Source organism: Bombina bombina, chromosome 4 (genome assembly GCF_027579735.1).
Source record: "Bombina bombina isolate aBomBom1 chromosome 4, aBomBom1.pri, whole genome shotgun sequence".
NCBI classification, from domain to species: Eukaryota; Metazoa; Chordata; class Amphibia; order Anura; family Bombinatoridae; genus Bombina; species Bombina bombina.
The window spans coordinates 713,487,931-713,510,539 of NC_069502.1; the positions used below are offsets into that span (position 1 = coordinate 713,487,931).

At 40.4% G+C, this 22,609-nt stretch overlaps 1 protein-coding gene across 1 annotated transcript in view; it reads left to right on the forward strand.

Annotated features, from left to right (window-relative positions):
• The window catches only part of SYNJ2 (synaptojanin 2), a 621,954-nt gene that overhangs the window by 168,390 nt on the left and 430,955 nt on the right, over positions 1 to 22,609 (forward strand). The window contains exon 4 of the mRNA XM_053710913.1: positions 8,902 to 9,127. Within this exon, the coding sequence (XP_053566888.1) occupies positions 8,902 to 9,127 (226 nt within the window). The remainder of the gene's footprint in view (positions 1 to 8,901; positions 9,128 to 22,609) is intronic.

Consider the following 22,609-nt stretch of genomic DNA (forward strand, 5'->3'; position numbering starts at 1 on the left):
TTAATAACTATTTAATATCTATTCTACCTAGTTAAAATAAATACAAACTTGCCTGTAAAATAAAAATAAACCCTAAGCTAGCTGCAATGTAACTATTAGTTATATTGTAGCTAGCTTAGGGTTTATTTTACAGGTAAGTATTTAGTTTTAAATAGGAATTATTTAGGTAATAATATTAATTTTTATTTAGATTTATTGTAATTATATTTAAGTTAAGGGGTGTTAGGGTGAAACTTAGGTTTAGGGGTTAATACATTTAGTATAGTGGCGGCGACGTTGGGGGCGGCAGATTAGGGGTTAATAAATGTAGGTAGGTGGCGGCAACATTGGGGGCGGCAGATTAGGGGTTAATAAATATAATGTAGGTGTCAGTGATGTTGGGGGCAGTAGATTAGGGGTTAATAAATGTAGGTAGGTGGCGGCGACATTGGGGGTGGCAGATTAGGGGTTAATAAATATAATGTAGGTGTCGGCGATGTTGGGGGCAGCAGATTAGGGGTTAATACATATAATGTAGGTGGCGGCGGTGTCCAGAGCGGCAGATTAGGGGTTAATAAGTATAATGCAGGTGTTTGCGATATTGGGGGCGGCAAATTAGGGGTTAATAAGTGTAAGGTTAGGGGTGTTTAGACTCGGGGTTCATGTTAGGGTGTTGGGTGTAAACATAAATTTTGTTCCCCCATAGGAATCAATGGGGCTGCGTTACTGAGTTTTACACTGCTTTTTTTTCAGGTGTTAGACTTTTTCTCAGCCGGCTCTCCCCATTGATTCCTACGGGGAAATCGTGCACGAGCACGTACGACCAGCTCACCACTGACTTAAGCAGCGCTGGTATTAGTGTGCGGTAAGGAGCACAATTTTGTTCTACGCTCACTTCTTGCCTTTTAACGTCAGGTTTGTAAAAACCCGTAATACCAGCGCTGCAGGTAAGTGAGCGGTGAGAGAAAACTGCTCGTTAGCACCACACAGCTTCTAACGCAAAACTCGTAATGTGGCCGTAAGAAAATACAATATACATATAGTGATTGGTGATGCACATGTAATAAAACAAACTAAAAACAAACATGATCACTATATGGGAATAGTGATAAAGTCCTGGAAAAAAGTCCCAAGAAAATCCAAATGAAGATCTGGAGCAGTCTAAAATATGGGGAGTTCCAATGATAAGGAGACGTGAGGCTGCAAAACTCCTTCCAAATGCTTAATGGCACAAAAGCAGGAATCTATGAAGAGATAGAAAAAAGAAGAAGGTACCACAATAGTGCAACATCAGTGGTGTTAGATCTTCACGCACACATACGAGTTGTGCTTACTAGATGAAAGGCACTTGAGAAGTGCCATAACAGGACCTGGACTCTTAATAGCTGCTCAGATAGCTATCCTCTCGCTCAGAAGAGGGTGCAGGAACTCCACAGTCAGGATCGTAGTGGCCAATCTGTATGCTGCTTAGAGAACTCTGTAACACAGTGTGAGGTCAGTATTCCAACTGTTTGTTCCCAAAAAAGAGCCCAAAGATGATTCAATCTGCTCAATAATAGAAAAGTCGTGATGACCAATAGTGTGAATACAACTATGGCTTTATTAAAACAATAAATATCACACAATGCGTTTCCCAGTCCACTGACTGAATAAGCGGTCAGTGATTCAAATAGGGCATGTAATTTTAAACAACTTTCCAATTTACTTTTATCACCAATTTTGCTTTGTTCTCTTGGTATTTTTAGTTGAAAGCTGAACCTAGGTAGGCTCATATGCTAATTTCTTAGACCTTGAAGGCCGCCTCTAATCGGAATGCATTTTGACAGTTTTTCACCACAAGAGGGCGTTAGTTTATGTGTGTCATATAGATAACATTGAGCTAATGCATGTGAAGTTACCTAGGAGTTACCTAGCAGTGAGCACTGAATGGCTAAAATGCAAGTCTGTCAAATGAACTGAAATAAGGGGGCAGTTTGCAGAGGCTTAGATACAAGGTAATCACAGAGGTAAAAAGTGTATTTCCATAACTGTTGGTTATGAAAAACTGGGGAATGGGTAAATAAACAACAATAATTCTGGTGTTGACGGTCCCTTTAAACTTGCATGCTCTATCTGAATCATGAAAGAAACATTTTGAGTTTCATGTCCCTTTAAGACGGCTGGTAGTGAATACTTTTTACACTAAGTTTTTGAAGTAATAAAAAAAAAAATAGGCTGACGGTAGCATATATGTGGCTTGCACTTAATTGCGCCAGGATTGAGAGACTGTGTCTGTCATTGTATTGTAGCTCACAAATATATTAAAAGCTGTCACTTATAATATTGGACTATCAGTATGCAACTTTAATTTTTTTTTTTTTTTTTTATGATTTCAACCAATTTTTGCAATTCGTACAGCACAGTTTTAAGCACTTATACTTCAAAAGTAAAACAACACAATTAAAACTGTATAGTGCACTGTACCACCAGTTTGCAAAGTTTTCAACAGCAATGAAAAGTAGGCCTTAGTCTTTTTATTCACCAGCTCCTACTGAGCATGTGCAAGAAATCACAGAATATATTTATATGCATTTGTGATTGACTAATAGTTGTCACATGATGCAGCAGGCGTGGAAATAGACAGAACTTTGAAATTTGTCCGAAAAAAAAATCTACTACTCCATATGAAGTTCAGACTAAGTGCTATTGCATTGTCTCATTATCATGCATTTGTTGATTATGCAAATATACTGTATTTACTGGTCATTTAAGATTGGAAAGAACTATAATATGGGGTTATCTGCTAGAAATGATGAGAGAAGCAGGATAAAGTCTCAATAAGTAACACTCCTTTGCATAGTAGCCATCATTGGCAAAACATTTTGAACTAGCAAGGTAGCTTTATTTCTTTCCTAAGATATGGAGAATCCACAACATAATTCAATTACTAGTGGGAATATCACTTCTGGCAAGCAGAAGGAGGCAAAGAGCACCATAGCAAAGCTGTTAAGTATCACTCCCCTACCCACAATCCCCAAACGTTCTCTTTGCCTCTGTCAATGGAGGAGGTGAAGTTTTGGTGTCTAAAGAAAATTGGATTTCTTTTCGGTACAAGCAAGATATTTGGGTATAGCTGTAGTCCACATCAATCTCTGCAGTAGAGTGGTGGTGGCTTTAAAGCAGTTAGGAATTTGTGAGATGGGCCTTGCTGCGTTTTCCTAACATATTTGCTGCCCATGGTATAGAAAGCCAGCGTAGGTTTACTCTGTTCTTTTTATTTCTACAGGTCTCTGTGAGGAGTGGCGTCCTCTCACACCGTGTAAGCTGTCGTCCTGCCTGACTGCTAGATTGCAGGTAAGTGCCTTCTTGTCTTCTAGGTTAGGAGATGGGCACTTAAGAAAATAACTGATTGAACTGCAACGTTATTGGGACACAATCCTTTGGGTAGGATTTTTGTTTAGGCAGTGGCAGGCACTTTATATATGTGTGAGACATGGGGGGGGTTTATTTGTTGTATTTTTGAAATTATCCCCCGAGGCTGTGTTTCTGTTTATATTGCACTTTTTTTTTGTATGATCTGCAGCTGTGGCAGCTTACTTCTACATGTGCATATCACCTCATTAGACTCTCTCTGCTAGTATATGGGGTAGCGTCCACCGTAGTGCAGGGATGAGTTTTTTAGTTTGGGGAGTGGGAGATCCGGAACTCACTGGGTGAGTTTTTTTTCCCTATTTTTGTCAAGCTTGTTTTTTTACAAAGTGTGGGCTGTCAGTTGTGTACAACGCAGATAAGGTCTTGGCAAACATAAATGTTCTGCGCGGTTGTAAGAAGTGTGCTGCTAATTCTAGCTACGCACTTGATTTCTTGCTGCCTTGTGGCTCCGCCTTCTTCTCTAGCTGAGAACGGAGAGGTGCCATTTCTGGTCCCACACCATGCCCACCCGCTCATTTCCTGCTTTTACTCCTTTGCACGTAAGAGTGGCACCACCCGCTCTTACGTGTACCTCCATGCGTAGAGAAACACTTTGCCGCAGCGATACATATTGATTCAATGAATCAGTAGATTCATTCTTATGTAACGTAGCAGCGATGGTCTTCTTGGTTCCTGTGCCTTTAAACAAAATACACCAGAGTGCAACTATCTTCAACTTACTAAAAATTGGGTAAATGCAATGTGGAAATTATAACATTTTGGCAAAAAACCAGCTCCAGCCTTGGGAAAAGTCTATGGAAAGAACACTGTTTTATAGCTCCAGTTTTGTTTCAATAAATATTGCAGAATTGCTTAATAAATTGACATGAAACCTCATCGCATTTTTTCTATCAAATAAACACAGTATCATATGGCTGAGAACATGGCACACACACCTTCAGATACCGAACACCTGGCAAACCTCACCAAGGACACAGTCAAAATACCCAAACTGAAACTCACCACCAAGCAAGAACCTCTCATGGGGTTATGAATGATTGTGGTCACGTCATTTTATAAATATACTACAATGCTTAATATTTGATAATATTTTGGAGCAAGTAATTGTTTGGATCACTACTTTATGCTGCCGGAACGATGATCCTAAATTGGAGATTAAGTAGAGAATGTGCATCCGTGTGTCATGAGCGCGCATCTATACAGGTCGAGATTTCCATGAGACACGCATGCGAATTTAGAATTGTGGGCGTAGAGCGAGTCAGTTGGGACGCCAGTGGGGTACCAATCAAAACTTTTAGAAAGATATTCGTCATTCAAAAACATTTTTTTTTTTTGAGCCAGGCAGAGTTACGGCTATCAGTCTAGAAGGTAGAATTTTAAGTTTACTAGTTAAGATCTAAAAAAATTATGAATGAAGGTCTAACTAAATTTTAAAGTTATTTATCCCCTTAATGACCACAATGTACCCTGTATGTCACTGGTCGTTAAAGGGTTTTTCAGGACATAATAGCACAAGTCTAGCAAGAACACGCTATTAATGCCCTCCCTCCAGCAGGCTTTGTGGAATAGAGCAGTCTCAATGCTGGTGGAAAGACCACGCTATAAAACAATCAAGTCCCAAAAAAAGGCCAGCGACATACAGGGTACGTCGCTGGTCCTTAAGGGGTTAAGAGGCTGCATAGTGGTACGTTATAGTTGACTTTTCCTTTAATGGCTACACATATAGTGCCCTGCTTTTGCTCTCAGTCTCCTGGAGGAGTTTATTTTGTCAGCAGATTTTGCTGCACAGGTATCTTCTACGGTATCTGCAGCATTATCTGTTTTTCCTATGTTAAAGGGAAAATGCAAGAGGAAACTTAGAGATTCAGATAGTAAGGTTTATGTTCCGCCTACTGCTACACTGGTTGCCTTTCCTCATAAGTCTGATGAGGAGGATTCGCCGGTAGCCTCTGAGGTGAAATCTCAGATTCAGACAGTATAATTCCTTCATCTGATGCTGAAGTAATAACCTTCAGATTTAAGCTTGAACACCTTTGTGTATTGTTAAAGGAGGTTTTGGCTTCTTTGGACGACTCCGATTCGAATATCGTTGTCAACCCTAGGAAATCTAGTAAACTTAATAAATACTATGATGTTCCTTCCACTGTGGAAGTGTTTCCTGTTCCAGGACGTGCAACAGAGTTTTTTTATACAGGAATGGGAGAAGCCAGGGATTTCCTTTTCCCCGTCTCCTGTCTTTAAAAAGATGTTTCCTGTCGCTGACTCCATTAAAGATTCAGGTGCACGGTGCCTACAGTAGAAGGGGACATTTCTATGCTGGCTAAGAGAACTACTATCCATATAGAAGATAGCTGCTCTTTTAAGGACAAAAGCTGGAGGCCGTCTCAAGTACGGCATCTTATTGGTATGCCTTGTCAGAATTAAGGCTCTCAAGCTAACCAATTCCTTTATTTTTGGGGAAGACAGCTGCCTTTGCTGTGCTAGCCGCAGGGCGTTGTGGCTAAAATCTTGGTCAGCTGATAACTCTATCTCCTAGCTTCTGGCGCTCTCTTATAAGGGCGACCTTGTTTGGGCCTGGTCTGACGGAAATAAGTTTGGATATTAAGGGTCTTTTTTACCACAAGACTAGAAGAACAGACCTAGAGGATGTCAAATTAGATACGGGATGTCCCAGATATTTTAGCTGGGGACATAGTATCTCAGGGTTTCAAATAGAATTTAAATCTTTTCCTCCCAGGGGCAGGTGCCACCTCTCATGATTATCTGTAGTCCAGATTAAGAGAGAGGCATTCTTGAAATGTGTTCAGGATCTTTCCCCCCTGGGAGTGATAATTCCAGTTCCTGTAAAGGAAAAAGGTCCTAGGATTCTGTTTGTAGTCCCCCCCCCCCCCAAAAAAAAGAGGGAACTTTTCAACTTATTCTAGACTAGAAGTGTTTCAACAGGTTTCTCAGAGTACCATCCTTCAAAATGGAATCCATTCGTTCCTTTCTTCCTTTGGTCCAAGAGGGTCAGTTCATGACGACCATAGACCTGGAGGATACATATCTTCATATTCACATCCACCGGGATCATCACAAGTTCCTAAGATTCGCCTTTCTAGACAAACATTTTTAGTTTGTGGCTCTTCAGTTTTGGCCTTGCCACAGCTCCCAGAATTTTCTCAAAGAGTTTTGGGGGCTCTCTTGGCAGTGATCAGGTCTCTGGGAATTGCTAAAGTGCCCTACCTGGACGACATATTGGTTCATGCGCTTTCTTTTCAACAAGCAAACTATCATTCAGTGATCTTGTTGTCTTTTCTACTTTCCCATGAATGGAAAGTGAATCTGGAAAAAAGGGTAGTTTTCTTAGGGACAATAATAGATTCCCTATCTTTGAAAATATTTCTGAAAGAGGTAAGAAAATTAAATATTCTTTCCTCTTGCCTCTCTCTGCAGTCTTCTGTTCTGCCATCAATGGCTCAATGTATGGAGGTATTTGGTCTGATGGTCTCTTCCATGGACATCATTCCCTTTACTTTATTCCATTTGAGAGCTCTGCAGTTATGCATGCTCGGACAATGGAACGAGGATCATGTGGATCCTATCTCAGAAGATAGATCTAGATCAGTCTACAAGAGACTCTCTCCTGTAGTGGCTTTCTCAGGAGCATCTGTCTCAAGGCACATGCTTCCGGAGACCTTCCTTCTCTTGGATTTGATTGCGATTTATAATTCTCTGATGGCTTGGCCTCAGCTATCCTTAGCCCATTTTATCAGGTTCCAGTCAGACAATATCTCCTCAGTGGCTTACATCAACCACTAGGGAGGAACTCAGAGTTCCTTAGCTATGAAGGAGGTGGCTAGGATTGTTCAGTGGGCGGAAGCTCACAATTGTGGTCTATCTGCCATCCTCATTCCAAGGGTGGAAAACTAAGAAGCGGATTTCCTGAGCAGACAGACATTTCATCCCGGGGAGTGGGGTTTCCACGCAGGGGTGTTCTCCAGGTTAACCCTCAAATGGGGGGTGCCAGAGTTGGATCTGATGGCTTTTCGGCAGAATGCCAAGTTTCCAAGGTACGGTTCAAGGTCAAGAGACCCGCAGGCCGCCCTGATAGAAGCTTTGGCGGTTCTTTGTGGTTTCAGTCTGACTTACCTGTTTCCTGCGTTTGCTCTCCCTCCATGAGTCATTGCTCGTATCAAACTGGAGAAAGCATCAGTAATTCTAATAGCTCCTACATGGCCTCGCAGGATTTGGTATGCAGACCTAGTGAAGATATCATCTCTGACACCTTGGAGGTTGCCTCGTAGGAAGGATCTTCTAAATCACGGTCCATTCCTTCATCCAAATCTCATTTCTCTGAAGCTGACTGCTTGGAGATTGAACGCTTAGTTCTGTCTAAGAGTGGTTTTTCTGAGTCGGTCGTTGAGACCCTTATTCAGGCTCGCAAGTCGTTTTCTAGAAAGATTTACCATAAGAGTGAGTCTCGGAACTCTCGGCTTCGCAGTGTGATTCGCCTTACCTTATTTTCATGCTGATAAGGCAGTTCTTGGTTCTAAGTTAGGTTTCTTCCGAAAGTGGTTTTGGATAGAACTATTAATCTGCAAATTGTTGTTCCTTTTATATGTCCTAATCCTTCTTCTCATAAGGAACATTTGTTACACAACTTGGATGTTGTGTGTGCTTTGACATTTTATCTACAGTCGACTAAGTATTTTCGCCAGTCTTCTGACCTGTTTGTTTCTCTGGAAAGCGTAAAGGTCAGAAGGCTACATCTACTTCTCTTTCCTTCTGGTTGAGAAGTGTGATTTGTTTTGTCTATGAGACTGCAGGACAGCAGCCTCCTGAGAGAATGACAGCTCATTCCACTAAGGCTGTCTCTTCTTCTTGGGCTTTCAAAATTGAAGCTTCTGTGAAACAGATTTGCAAGGCTGCAACTTGGTCCTCTCTGCATACTTTTTACAAATTTTCAAATTAAATATTTTTTCCTCGGCTGAGGCCTCTTTTGGGAGAAAGGTTCTTTAAGCGGTGGTGCCTTCTGTTTAGGTCTGCCTGTCTTGTTCTCCCTCCCTGTTCATTCTGTGTCCTCTAGCTTGGGTATTGGTTCCCACTTGTAATTGAATGATGTTGTGGACCCTCTATATCTTAGGAAAGAAAACAAAATTTACCTGATGCTTACCTGATAAATTTCTTTCCGGATATGGAGAGTCCACAACAACACCCTTTATTAAGACACCTCTACACCTTTGTGTTATTCCTTTTCCATTTCCCTTCAGTTGAATGACTGGGGATTGTGGGTTGGGGAGTGACACTTAACAGCTTTGCTGTGGTGCTCTTTGCCTCCTCCTGCTGGCCAGGAGTGATATTCCTGCTAGTAATTGAATGACGTTGTGGACTTTCCATATCCGGAAAGAAATTTTTTTTATCAGGTAAGCATACATTTTGTTTTTTCCTTTTATTAATTGTATTAAAAGGGCAGCCAAGAAGATGTATTACAATATAGTTTAACTTCAGCTTCTGGATTTATTTTTGCAGGAACAGACTGTTGCATATGCCTTTAAAACACTATCAAGTAAGCTGTTCTGATTGGCTGCTGAAGATCATCTGTGGAGTGGTAGAAATCCGCACAGTGTATGCCTCACACCGGAAAGCCAAGGCATGCCTTATCTCTCGGATAAGCTGTGTGCGGGCTGGTGCCAGGTTTCACATACGTGGAGTGGATGATGACGGACATGCTTCAAATTTTGTTGAGACAGAACAGGTACTGCAGCTCTTTTATATTAAATTAGATTAACAGTGATGTATTACATTTTCCTAAAAGCATGATTTAAAAAATACTATCATGCCATCCTATGCTTTAGTTAGGATATGTATTAAACCTAATCTTAAAAAAAGAAAAAATAAAGTTATGCTCCCTTGCGAAAAGACATTCTTAGTAGGTGGTTACATTTTAAAGGGACATGAAACCCAAAATGTTTCTTTCATGAGTCAGATAGAACATACATATTTAAACTACTTTCTAATTTAGTTCTATTACCAAATTTTCATTTTTTTCTCTTGGTATCTTTTGTTGAAAAGCAGGGACATATGCTCAGGAGTGTGCACGAGTCTGGAGCACTATACGGCAGCAGTTTTGCAAGAATGTTTTCCATTTGCTAGACCTCTAGATGGCAGCACTATTTCCTGCCGTGTAGGGCTGTAAACAAAAGAAAATATTTGGCTTTCATATCTCTTTAAAGTAGTTTGTTTTGTTATAAAGTAGTTATACTGTTGTCTGAATAGGCATTTTTTTTTTAATCACCATACTGAAAAATAACTATTTTCAACATAAAAAGGTGTTTCCTTGTTTGTTTGTTTTTACAGAGTTCTCAAAAGTAGGAGCATAGCTTAATTTAGACCACTGGTCACAGGTGAAATAATCTACCTGCTCTCACAGGAGGTAATCCTGAAACTCTCGCCTGTTAGGGAGATGTGAGGAAAGTTTTGAAAACAGTGATTTAGACCGTTTTTTAAGAACTTTGATTTTGAACAGATTTGTATGTTTGTTACTAAACCCATGCTATATTTTGAGATATTAGATTTGGGAACTTTGTATAGACGGTTTTACTTCTCTGTATACCATACTATGGGTATTTGTATCATCTGGTGTTCCTGATTCTTTGTTTTCTCAATAATAAAAAAGAATAAAAAAAAAAAAAAAGAGTATTTGCAAGTGTTTTCAGTATCCCCGGTTTTGTCCATTACAACCAAAAGTATTTATTTATTACTAAAAAAAAGGTTTTGATCATGCTTCTTTAAAGGGACACTGAACCCAATTTTTTTTCTTCCGTGATTCAGATAGAGCATGCAATTTTAAGCAACTTTCTAACTTACTCCTATTATCAAATTTTCTTCATTCTCTTGGTATCATTATTTGAAAAGCAAGAATGTAAGTTTAGATGCCGGCCCATTTTTGGTGAACAACGTGAGTTGTTCTTGCTGATTGGTGGATAAATTCACCCATCAATAAACAAGTGCTGTCCAGGGTACTGAACCAAAAAACGTCTGGCTCCTTAGTTTAGATGCCTTCTTTTCAAAAAAAGATAGCAAGAGAACAAAGATAAATAAATAATAGGAGTAAATTAGAAAGGTGCTTAACATTGCATGCTCTATCTGAATCACGAAAGAAAAAAATTGGGTTCAGTGTCCCTTTAATAGTCACGTGATAAATCGCATATATACTGCTTCAGCCAGCTTAAGTGTTTCCAAGCAGCAATATGTTAGGATAGTAAGATGAACAAAGACTGACTCATGTTAAAGTGACATTAACTATCGGCTAGATTACGAGTTTTGCGGTAAGAGCTGCTCGGTACTAACTTGCACGTTATTGTCACCGCTCACTTCCCTACAGCGCTGGTATTACAGGTTTACAGAAACCCGGCGTTAACAGGCAAGAAGTGAGCGTAGAACAAAATTGTTCTCCATACCGCACTCCAATACCAGCGCTGCTGAAAGTCGCGGTGAGCTGGTTTTACGTGCTCGTGCACGATTTTCCCATAGACATCAATGGGAAGAGCTGGCTGAAAAAAAGTCTAACACCTGCAAAAAAGCAGCTTTAAGCTCCGTAACGCAGCCCCATTGATTCCTATGGGGAAACTAAATTTATGTTTACACCTAACACCCTAACATGAACCCTGAGTCTAAACACCCCTAATCTTACACTTATTAACTCCTAATCTGCCGCCCCCGACATCGCTGACACCTACATAATGTTATTAACCCCTAATCTGCCGCTCCAGACATCGCCATCACTATAATAAACATATTAACCCCTAAACCGCCGCACTCCCGCATCACCAACACTAGTTAAATATTATTAACCCCTAATCAGCCGCCCCTAACATCGCCGCCACCTACCTACATTTATTAACCCCTAATCTGCCGCTCCGGACATCGCCACCACTATAATTCACATATTAACCCCTAAACCTAACCCTAAATCTAACCCTAACACTCCCTAACTTTAATATAATTAAAATAAATCTAAATAAAACCTACTATTAATAATTAAATAATTCCTATTTAAAACTAAATTCTTACCTGTAAAATAAACCCTAAGCTTGCTACAATATAACTAATAGTTACACAGTAGCTAGCTTAGGGTTTATTTTTATTTCACAGACAAGTTTGTATTTATTTTAACTAGGTAGACTAGTTAGTAAATAGTTATTAACTATTTACGCCACAACCTACCTACATTTATTAACCCCTAATCTGCCGCCCCCAACGTTGCCGCCACTATACTAAATTTGTTAACCCCCTAAACCTAAGTCTAACCCTAACACCCCTAACTTAAATATAATTAAAATAAATCTAAATAAAAATTACTATCATTACCTAAATAATTCCTATTTAAAACTATATACTTACCTATACTTACCTATAAAATAAACCCTAAGATAGCTACAATATAACTAATAGTTACATTGTAGCCAGCTTAGGGTTTATTTTTATTTTTAAGTTTGTATTTATTTTACCTAGGTAGATTAGTTAGTAAATAGTTATTAACTATTTACTAACTACCTAGCTAAAATAAATACAAATTTACCTGTAAAATAAAACCTAACCTGAGTTACACTAACACCCAACCTTACACTACAATTAAATCAATTACTTAAATGAAATACAATTACCTAAATTACAAAAAAACACCCCCCACTAAATTACACAAAATAAAAAAAGAAATTATCAGATATTTAAACTAATTACACCTAATCTAATAGCCCTATCAAAATAAAAAAAACTAGCCTAAACTAAACTACCAATAACCCTTAAAAGGGCCTTTTGCGGGGCATTGCCCCAAAAAAATCAGCTCTTTTACCTGTAAAACAAAATACAAACAACCCCCCAACAGTAAAACCCACCACCCACACAACCAACCCCTCAAATAAAATCCTAACTAAAAAAACATAAGCTCCCCATTGCCCTGAAAAGGGCATTTGGATGGGCATTGCCCTTAAAAGGGCATTTAGCTCTTTTTCAAGTGCCCAAACACTAACCTAAAAATAAAACCCACCCAATAAACCCTTTAAAAAAACCTAACACTAACCCCCGAAGATCCACTTACAGTTTTGAAGAACGGACATCCATCCTCAACGAAGCCGGGAGAAGTCTTCATCCAGAAGTGGTCCTCCAGACGGGCAGACATCTTCATCCAGACGGCATCTTCTATCTTCATCCATCCAGCGCGGAGCTAAGTGAAGTCATCCAAGATGGAGTCCCTTGAATTCCGATTGGCTGATAGAATTCTATCAGACAATCGGAATTAAAGGTGAAAAAAATTGAGATTGCATTCTATTGGCTGTTCCAATCAGCCAATAGAATGCAAGCTCATTCCTATTGGCTGATTGGATGAAGACTTCTCCCGGCTTCGTTGAGGACTTCTTGCTGCTTGGATGAAGACTTCTCCCGGCTTCATTGAGGATGGATGTCCGGTCTTTAAAACTATAAGTGGATCTTTGGGGGTTAGTGTTAGGTTTTTTTAAGGGTTTATTGGGTGGGTTTTATTTTTAGGTTAGGGTTTGGGCACTTGAAAAAGAGCTAAATGCCTTTTTAAAGACAATGCACATCCAAATGCCCTTTTCAGGGCAATGGGGGGCTTAGGTTTTTTTTGTTAGGATTTTATTTGGGGAGTTGGTTGTGTGGGTGGTGGGTTTTACTGTTGGGGGGTTGTTTGTATTTTTTTACAGGTAAAAGAGCTGATTTCTTTGGGGCAATGCCCCGCAAAAGGCCCTTTTAAGGGTTATTGGTAGTTTAGTTTAGGCTAGGGTTTTTTTTATTTGGGGGGGGGGTTATTTTGATAGGGCTATTAGATTAGGTGTAATTAGTTTAAATATCTGATCATTTCTTTTTTTATTTTGTGTAATTTTAGTGTGTTTTTTTTTGTAAATTAGGTAATTGTATTTAATTGTAGTGTAAGGTTAGGTGTTAGTGTAAGACAGGTTAGGTTTTATTTTACAGGTAAATTTGTATTTATTTTAGCTAGTTAGTAAGTAAATAGTTAATAACTATTTACTAACTAGTCTACCTAGTTAAAATAAATACAAACTTGCCTGTGAAATAAAAATAAACCCTAAGCTAGCTAGAGTGTAACTATTAGTTATATTGTAGCTAGCTTAGGGTTTATTTTACAGGTAAGTATTTAGTTTTAAATAGGAATTATTTAGTTATTAATAGTAGGTTTTATTTAGATTTATTTTAATTATATTAAAGTTAGGGAGTGTTAGGGTTAGATTTACGGTTAGGTTTAGGGGTTAATATGTTTATTATAGTGGCGGCGATGTCCGGAGCGGCAGATTAGGGGTTAATAAATGTAGGTAGGTGGCGGCGATGTTAGGGGCAGCAGATTAGGGGTTAATAATATTTAACTAGTGTTTGCGATGCGGGAGTGCGGCGGTTTAGGGGTTAATATGTTTATTATAGTGGTAGCGATGTCGGGAGCAGCAGATTAGGGTTTAATAATTTTATTTTAGTGTTTGCGATGCGGGACTGCCTAGGTTTAGGGGTTAATAGGTAGTTTATGGGTGTTAGTGTACTTTTTAACACTTTAGTTATGAGTTTTATGCTACAGCTTTGTAGCGTAAAAGTCATTACTACTGACTTTAGATTGCGTTACGAATCTTGCGGTATAGGCTGTACCTCTCACTTTTTGGCCTCCCAGAAAAAGCTTGTAATAACGGCGCTATGGAAGTCCCATTGAAAAAAGACTTTACGCAAAATGCTTAAGTTAATTTGCGTTACGGCCAAAAAAGTGTGCGGTACAGCTTTTTTGACAAGACTCGTAATAGCAGCGGTAGTGAAAAAGCAGCGTTATAACCCATAACGCTGCTTTTTCACTCATAACGCAAAACTCGTAATCTAGCCGTATATAAATTATTTTCCTTGTATTAAAAATGGTAATGTCTCTTTAAGTAGTTAAAAAAACAACAAACAAAAAAAACATTCTGGTAAGATGCATTCTGGTAAGAATGTTTGCACAGTATGACACACACCTTACAATGAAGTTGCAAAACTGATTCATAAAACAGGTTTCTCTTCTTCAGTTTGTTACTGTGTTTTGTTTAGAAATTACACTGTACAGTTTTCTGCTTTATTTATTTAGTTCTGTAGAATTTGAGTTTATAAGCTTCTTTATAATACAGCTGTTTTGCAGTCTGAGGATGAAAGTCTTTTATAATTTCCAATGATGCAACATTACTGTTTTTTTTTTTTTTTTTTTTTTTTATAAGTTTTCAAAGCTTTATTGAGTATAAACCAATGTAAGTATAAATGACAATTGCACAACCAATATCAGTGCATAAATACAGAAAACAACAATTGCTCGATAACTGCCTAATTGACACGAACTGGATGAGTCTGCTTGTTGGGTCTGCCAGATTAGATACTAAGTACTCAAAATAACAATGCATCGTGATCTGTTTGGCACACGTTTCCTCTAGTCCTCTAGATTGTCCTTTTCAGCCTTTCACATTTGTCACGAAGTGACAGTGTCTATAAACATACAGTATGCCCAGAGGTCCACAACATACTCTCTTTGGGCCTATGGTTAATAAGATGATATGCAAACTACATGACATTCATTTACATCCAAATAGACTCTTGATAACATTTCAAATGAAGTACAACTGAGAATATACAACGTATCCCCATACCTCACCTCTCCCTCTGTCCCAAGGATGACCATCGTTATGACTCACATTGTAACTGGGTAGTTATCTTATCCCTACTCTGCCTCACCTAGTAGTACATTCCCTCCACTGCATTAGCATGATTTCATGTATGTCTAATGTGTCGTTCTGTAAATGATGGTATCTTTCCAAATGCAGTAGTGAGCTGACCTGTCCCTTCCACTCCTCCACTGTTGGTATTGTTTTAGTTGTCCAGTACCTCGGAATCAGCATCTGTGCACTGTTCAACATAACCATTCTCAATGCCTTACTTGCTGTGCTTTCTAAAGTGGGGAGTGAGAGAAACAGTAGTGTGTTTGGACTATTTTGTAGTGATTTCCCTGTTGCAATCCTGACATATTCTAACACTTCTGTCCAGAACTGGTCTAGTCCCGGACAATCCCACCATATATGCGTAATAGTACCCTCACCACCACATCCCCTCCAGCACATTCCCAAGGCCATTTTGTACATCTTATTTAACCTATTAGGGGTGAGGTACCATCTAGATAAAAACTTATACCCGGATTCCTGGACCCTGCTTGAGACCGATGCTCGCTTTGTGATCTGGAAAGCGGTTACCCAATCTGATGTGTCTATTTCTGTGCGTAGTTCCTTCTCCCAAGCCCTAGTGTATGATGGTAGTGTTTTTGTCCTCTATGAGAAGGAGTTTGTATAACAATGAGATTGCATGTTCTGTTGGGTTTTCCCGTGTGCATAAGGTCTCGAAGGGTGTCAACTGTCTGAAGATGTTATGTTTCTGTTTATGCGTCATTGTAAAGTGACTGAGTTGGGAATGAGCCAACCAATTCATGCTGATATCTGGGACGCCCTCTTTTATCGTGTCTAGTGATTTCAGTTTGTTCCCTTCCGACAGTGCCAGAAGTGTCCGCTCCCAATATAATACTTTGTAACTGAAGTTAGTTTGTCTGTGATTCCAAGGCATGGCTGGGTTCTGATATGTAGGTGTCAGGGGGATATGTGAGTGGATATGTTTGTAGAGGTATTTAACAATCTATCCCATCTAGCGAAAAAATCAATGAACAGCGGATATTTAGATGCAACCGGTGGTCTGTCCCTTTCTAAAAGCCAAGCCATTCCTCCTGCGTTTCCTGTGCCCAGTATTGAGCGATCTATCTGTACCCACAATTTGCTAGGATCATTCCCACACCAATCCAGTAATTTTTGTAATGTGATGGCTTGTTTGTATATCATTATATTAGGAAGTCCCAATCCACCTCTATCTCTGGGCAGGTATAGTGTAGCCTTCCCCAAATGTATTGTTCTATTGTGCCCTGCATTTTGAGTAAGTAATTGGATGGTAAGGGTATTGGTGTAGTCTGTATTAGGTATAGAAGCCTAGGTAAAACATTCATCTTTATCACGTTAACTCTGCCCAACCATGATATGGGTTTCCAATTTGACAAGTCTGCAACTATGTCTGCCTCTAATTTTTTATAGTTGGCCTCATGCACCACCTGTTGGTCTGATGATATAAATATGCCTAGGTATTTCATCTTAGTATCCTGTTTTTTAAGTGGGAAACCCTGTAGAGGCTGGTCAAGTATTTTTGCGTCATAAGTGATGCTCAGAATCTCAGACTTAGAGAGGTTTAATTGAAAGTTTGAAACTCTGCCAAATTTTAAAAATTGCTCAAGTGCTCTGTTTATGGAGGTAGTTACGTTGATCAGAGTGAGCAGAACGTCATCCGCGTACAGAGCTATCTTATATATATTAGAGGCTATCTGAATTCCCTCTATTTGGTTATCGTTCCAAATTTTTTGGGCTAAGGCTTCAATCGTGATAGCAAAAAGTATGGGGGAGAGAGGGCAACCCTGTCTCATGCCATTCCTGATAGCAAAGCTATCTGAAAGTAGGCCGTTCACCCTTACTTGCACTGTGGGGTTCTGATAAAGCGTGAAGATCAGATTTATAAAGGTGTCGCTAAATTTCATCTTTTGTAAAACAGACTTGAGAAAGCCCCAGTGCACCCTATCAAATACTTTCTCAGCATCTGTAGAAATTAATACCATGGGGATTTCTTGTAGTTTGGCATGTGATATAATTTGGAATGTTCTTAGAGTGTTGTCCCGGGCCTCACGACCAGGCACAAACCCCACCTGGTCTGGGTGAACTAAATGTGGGAGAAGTGTATTAATCCTAGTGGCTAGTATTTTTGCAAATATCTTAATGTCTGTATTCAACAGGGAGATAGGTCTATAGCTTTCCGGGCTGTCTGGCTTTTTACCTGGCTTGTGGAGTACTGTTATGTGTGCTACCAGCATGTTGTCTGAAAATCCCTTCTCGTTTAGTATAGAGTTAAATAAGGCTGAAAGTGGGGTCAACAAATGGTGCATATAGGTCTTATAATATCTTATATACTGAGGCCATTAGGGCCTGGACTTTTACCACTGGGCATGTTTCTTATCGCAGTCTTAATTTCTTTGTGTGTAATAGGGGAGTCCAAGGACTCACTGTCTTCCCTTTTTAGAGTGCTCAATTGTGTGTCTGTTAAAAATCTGTCTATTTCTTCCTGGCTAGGGTTGTTATGAATGTTATATAGTCCCTGATAGTAACGCCTGAAAGTTTCTGCTATTTGTGGGCTGTCCCTATGAGATTGCCCTGTAGAGTCCGTCATTAAATAAACATGTGTGTCAAGTTGTTTTCTCTTAAGTGTCTTAGCTAGTGCGGATCCTGTTTTATCATTAGTATCAAAGTACTTCTGTTGCAGTCTGGTTGCTTGCTTCTGATACTCCCTTAACATGTGATTGTTCAGGTCTTGTCTGGCAGTGATCAGTCTCTTCAAAATGTCCGGGGAGTCAGGGCTAGTCTTAAGTTGAGTTTCCCAGTACCTAATTTGGGAGGTTGTGGAGTTAATAAACTGTCTATTATTCTTTTTTTCCCTCGCTTTGAGCCTGATAAATTCCCCCCTCAGCACACACTTGTGTGCCTCCCACATCGTGGAAGCTGAGGTGTCTCCAGTCGAGTTTTCCCTGAAGTAGAACCCTATGGCTGTGTCAACCTCTGATTTAATCAGAGCATCATTAAGCATGTGTTCATCTAACCGCCACGTAAAGGGCTTCGTGGGTAAATTCGGCCAGTGTATTTTACATGCAACTGGGGCGTGGTCCGACCATGTCATTGGTAGAATAGTGGAGTTCACTACTCTCGCCAGACCTATCTGGTCCGTAATAAGATAGTCTATTCTAGTATAGATGTGGTGTGGGTGAGAATAGAAAGTGTAGTCTCGTTTATGTGGGTTCTTTGTCCGCCACACATCATGTAATTTGAGTTGATGCAGCTGAGTGTGTATTGTTTTGATTACTCTTTGAGGGGTACTGGAATGTCCTAAAGAGGTGTCAAGAGTTGGGTCTAGTGTTAGGTTGAAGTCCCCTCCTAAAATAATTATTCCTTTTGAGTGTTCTAATAGCAGCTTCATAACTTGTTTGAACACCAACTGCTGTCCCTGGTTTGGAAGGTATATATTTACTAATGTGGTTGGTGTGCCAAATAATGACCCCGTCACTACTAAGTAAGAGCCGTTAAGATCCTTTATGACACTGGTCGGACAGAAGTTAACGTTATTTCTTATGAAGATTCCCACCCCTCCCTTCTTTGAGTTTCCTGAAGCCAGGTATGCAGTTTTATAGTTGTTGCTCATAAATTTCGGCTCTCTACCCTTTTTAAAATGCGTTTCCTGGATGAATAAAATATCACCTGACTCTCTGTACAAGTGATTAAAGGCTATGGATCGTTTTTCCGGGCTGTTAAGTCCCTTCGCATTTATAGTCGGCAATGTAATGTATCTTGGCGTAATGCATTCCCCGGTGTCTCCAGTATGTTGTTGCATAATTTAGTTGTTAACTGTGAGGAGTTACCTCTAGATATCGGTGCCCTAAGGTGTCTATGCAATAAATAAGCCTACCATATTCGCTGTTAAGTTGTGTGTCTCTGTGGACCCCTGGTTGCGTGCGTGTGACTATCAAGAGAGGAAAGTGCGTCAGTCAGAGGTTATAAGAGCAACAAATCACAGTGTCCTGACACCGATCTCTACTATAGTAATTACCAGTGGCAGTGGATGTGAGATAACAAGTTATAAACAGTACAGTACAATACAATGTAAATAACAAATTAATCAATAGAACTATGCAACAATACTAATCTAGACAATATAATGAGGGCAGTATCCCTGTCCCCAAACCCTATAAAGTAATATACAAATAAGCTTATTTGGTGTTACACATCGGCAATCAGTCTCTGCGCGGGGTCCCCTAGTTGTTGCTCTTTCAAGCCAGGGTCTCTCCGCTTCTGGAGCGTAGTAGGGCTTAGGTCCTGGAAGACCTGTATGCGGTTTCCCGCATGAGTGATCTCTTGTTTCGCTCTGGCGTGCTTCATGATTTCCTCTTTGTCCTTGAAATGGAGTAGTTTAAGAATCACGTCCCTCGGGGGGGCCTTGGGAGGGGGTTTTGTTCTTAGTGCTCTGTGCGCCCTTTCTATTTGCAAGTCTGCTGCGTTGTTGTCATCTTTGATCGTTCTAAATAAAGCCTGTAGGCATCATCCTAGTGCACCCAGGAGAATGGACTCTGGTATTCCACGTATCCTCAGATTATTTCTCCTCCCTCGATTATCCAGATCCGCCACCTTCTCAAGTAGATGGTGGATAGCTTCATCCTGGGCATAAACCATCTGCGACATGTGTTGTATATCTGTGTCCATGGTATTATGACTCTCCTCTAGTGTCGTGACCCTTTGCGTTACACGGGTGACATCTTTTTTTCAACTCTCCATACCAATTTTTGACCTCTGATATCATTTCTTTAAGGTCTTGCTTTGTACAGACTGGTAGCAGGTCTTCTTTTGTGAGCCCCGTTACAGATAAGGCAGTAGCGCCTACATCAGCTGGTTGTTCCCTATGCATATCAATCCCCACTGTCTCAGTTTGGGTATCAGGTGGAGAATCCACAGGCCTCAAATATTGTTGTAGAGTTTTGGAGCGTGGAGTGCTGTCTACTCTATTAAGTCTGCGGCCTGGCATGCTGCCAGCTCCCTCCCGCATGAGACGTGTAGTATACTGTTGTCTGTGGCTTATCAGCAGTGTCTTTGCTCTGTTTTGCCTTCTCTGCATGCACCTCTACCAGATTAAAAGATTTTTAATGTCCCCTTCAATGCAGGATCTGTAATGCTTATTATGGCTCAGTGAGCGGTGTCCCTGGACACTCTTAACACAGTGCATTAAAGATCATGTATCTGCCTCACTGTTAATGGCCGCCTGAGGATTTAGCCACTGTGCCTACAGAGTTATGTGTCTCCTCTTATTCAGGAGGTGTACAGCCTTTTCTATTGTTGCAGTGCCCCTCTGTGCCGTTCTAATGTTTTGCAAGTCCCCTCTCCTGTGTGTTTCTTTTTCTTTTCCCCCAGAAGTGTGTGTGAACAGTGGGCTCCTCTATTGCACTCCGCTCTGTGTTTTGCGGTGCCTGATTTACCTCCACCCTTTATGGCGTGTCCCCTACGCACCTCCGCTGAAGCCGCTCAGCTTAACACCTCTCCTGCTCCGTTCCCGGTCACTACTCACTCACCGGGCTATCCGTGTCTGCACGGGCTGCTTTTTTGTTTTTATTTTTCCCTTCGGCGTGTCTTCTGCTGAAACAGCTTTCCTCAGTGCGCACGAGAGCGCTTACCGCATCCGCCTGGGCCGTGGTCTCTGTGTGAGCTCGTTGAGGTGCTGCCCGTAGCCTTTTTTCAGAATATCGTAAGGGTTCACAGGGAGTCTGACTGCCTAGGGGTATGATTTATTATACATAATACAGGTATCGCATGACTTATTTTAGGGTTTTGAGAGACGTGGGCCTAGGAGCTCTCACATCACACGGCCATCTTCCTGATCAGCCAGGCTCCGCCCCCGCAACATTACTGTTTTATATGTTTAGTCAGTTGTTTCTTAAACAAAACAGATATAACTATATTTCTCTTACATGGTGTATCCAGTCCACGGATTCATCCTTACTTGTGGGATATTCTCATTCCCTACAGGAAGTGGCAAAGAGAGCACACAGCAGAGCTGTCCATATAGCTCCCCCTCAGGCTCCGCCCCCCAGTCATTCTCTTTGCCGCTCTAACAAGTAGCATCTCCACGGGAGGGTAAAGTGAATGTGGTGTTAGATTTGTAGTTTTTATTTCTTCAATCAAAAGGTTGTTATTTTAAAATAGTGCCGGTTTGTACTATTTACTCTGTGGCAGAAAGTGATGAAGATTTCTGCTGAGAGGAAAATGATTTTAGCATGTTGTAACTAAAATCCACTGCTGTTTCCACACAGGACTGTTGAGCATCAGAAAACTTCAGTTGGGGGGAACAGTTTGCAGACTTAACTGCTTTGAGGTATGTTTCAGTCATTTTTTCTAGTCAAGACTTAGTAATGCTAGAAGACTGACAAGAATCCCCATTTGGGAAAGGTAAGCCATATTCTGAGACTTAGTATAGAAGGAAGGCTTATTTGAAAGGGCTCAAACACTGGTGGACACCGTTAAGGGGCAATCGATTATTTTTTTACAAAAATCTGATGTTTATACAAGTTTATATTACATTTGAAACACTTTTTTGGGGGTTTATTCTGCATGGCATCTATTTAGACACCTATTTTGGCTTGGGAAGGCCCCACATCCCCAGAGTGAAGAGGGAGAGGGCCTGAAATTCGCGCCTTAGTTGCGCAGTTGATTTTACAGACAGCTTCATGCAGCTCCATGTGAAGAGTCCAGAGATTACTTGAGGACTTCAGAGAGGCTTATTTTCGATTAAAACTAATCCCCAAGCAAGGTAGGGCCACAGCAGAGGCTGTGGCATGGTGCTATAGTTTTACTAACCGGTTGCCAGCTTTAATTTGCTCCGGTTTGGGCAGTAAGGGGTTAATTGACTTGAAATTTGCTGTGCAATCATTTCAAAGCATTAGGAACATATGGTGAACATTTCATAAAGATTGGATGAATTTTAGAGATTTAGTAAAAAAGTGTGCGCTTTTTATTATTTAAAGGCACAGTACCGTTTTTTCAAGAATGAGGCTTCTGTTGAACAGATACTTTTGCTTCTTCGGAGGCTATTTTTGGGAGAAAGGTTTTGCAAGCAGTGGTGCCTTCCGTTTAGGTTACCAGACTTGTTCCCTCCCTTCATCCGTGTCCTAAAGCTTTGGTATTGGTATCCCACAAGTAAGGATGAATCCGTGGACTGGATACACCATGTAAGAGAAAACAGAATTTATGCTTACCTGATAAATTACTTTCTCTTACGGTGTATCCAGTCCACGGCCCGCCCTGGCAATTAAGTCAGGTTCAAATTTATTTTTGTAAAACTACAGTCACCACTGCACCCTATGGTTTCTCCTTTTTCTCCTAACCGTCGGTCGAATGACTGGGGGGGCGGAGCCTGAGGGGGAGCTATATGGACAGCTCTGCTGTGTGCTCTCTTTGCCACTTCCTGTAGGGAATGAGAATATCCCACAAGTAAGGATGAATCCGTGGACTGGATACACCGTAAGAGAAAGTAATTT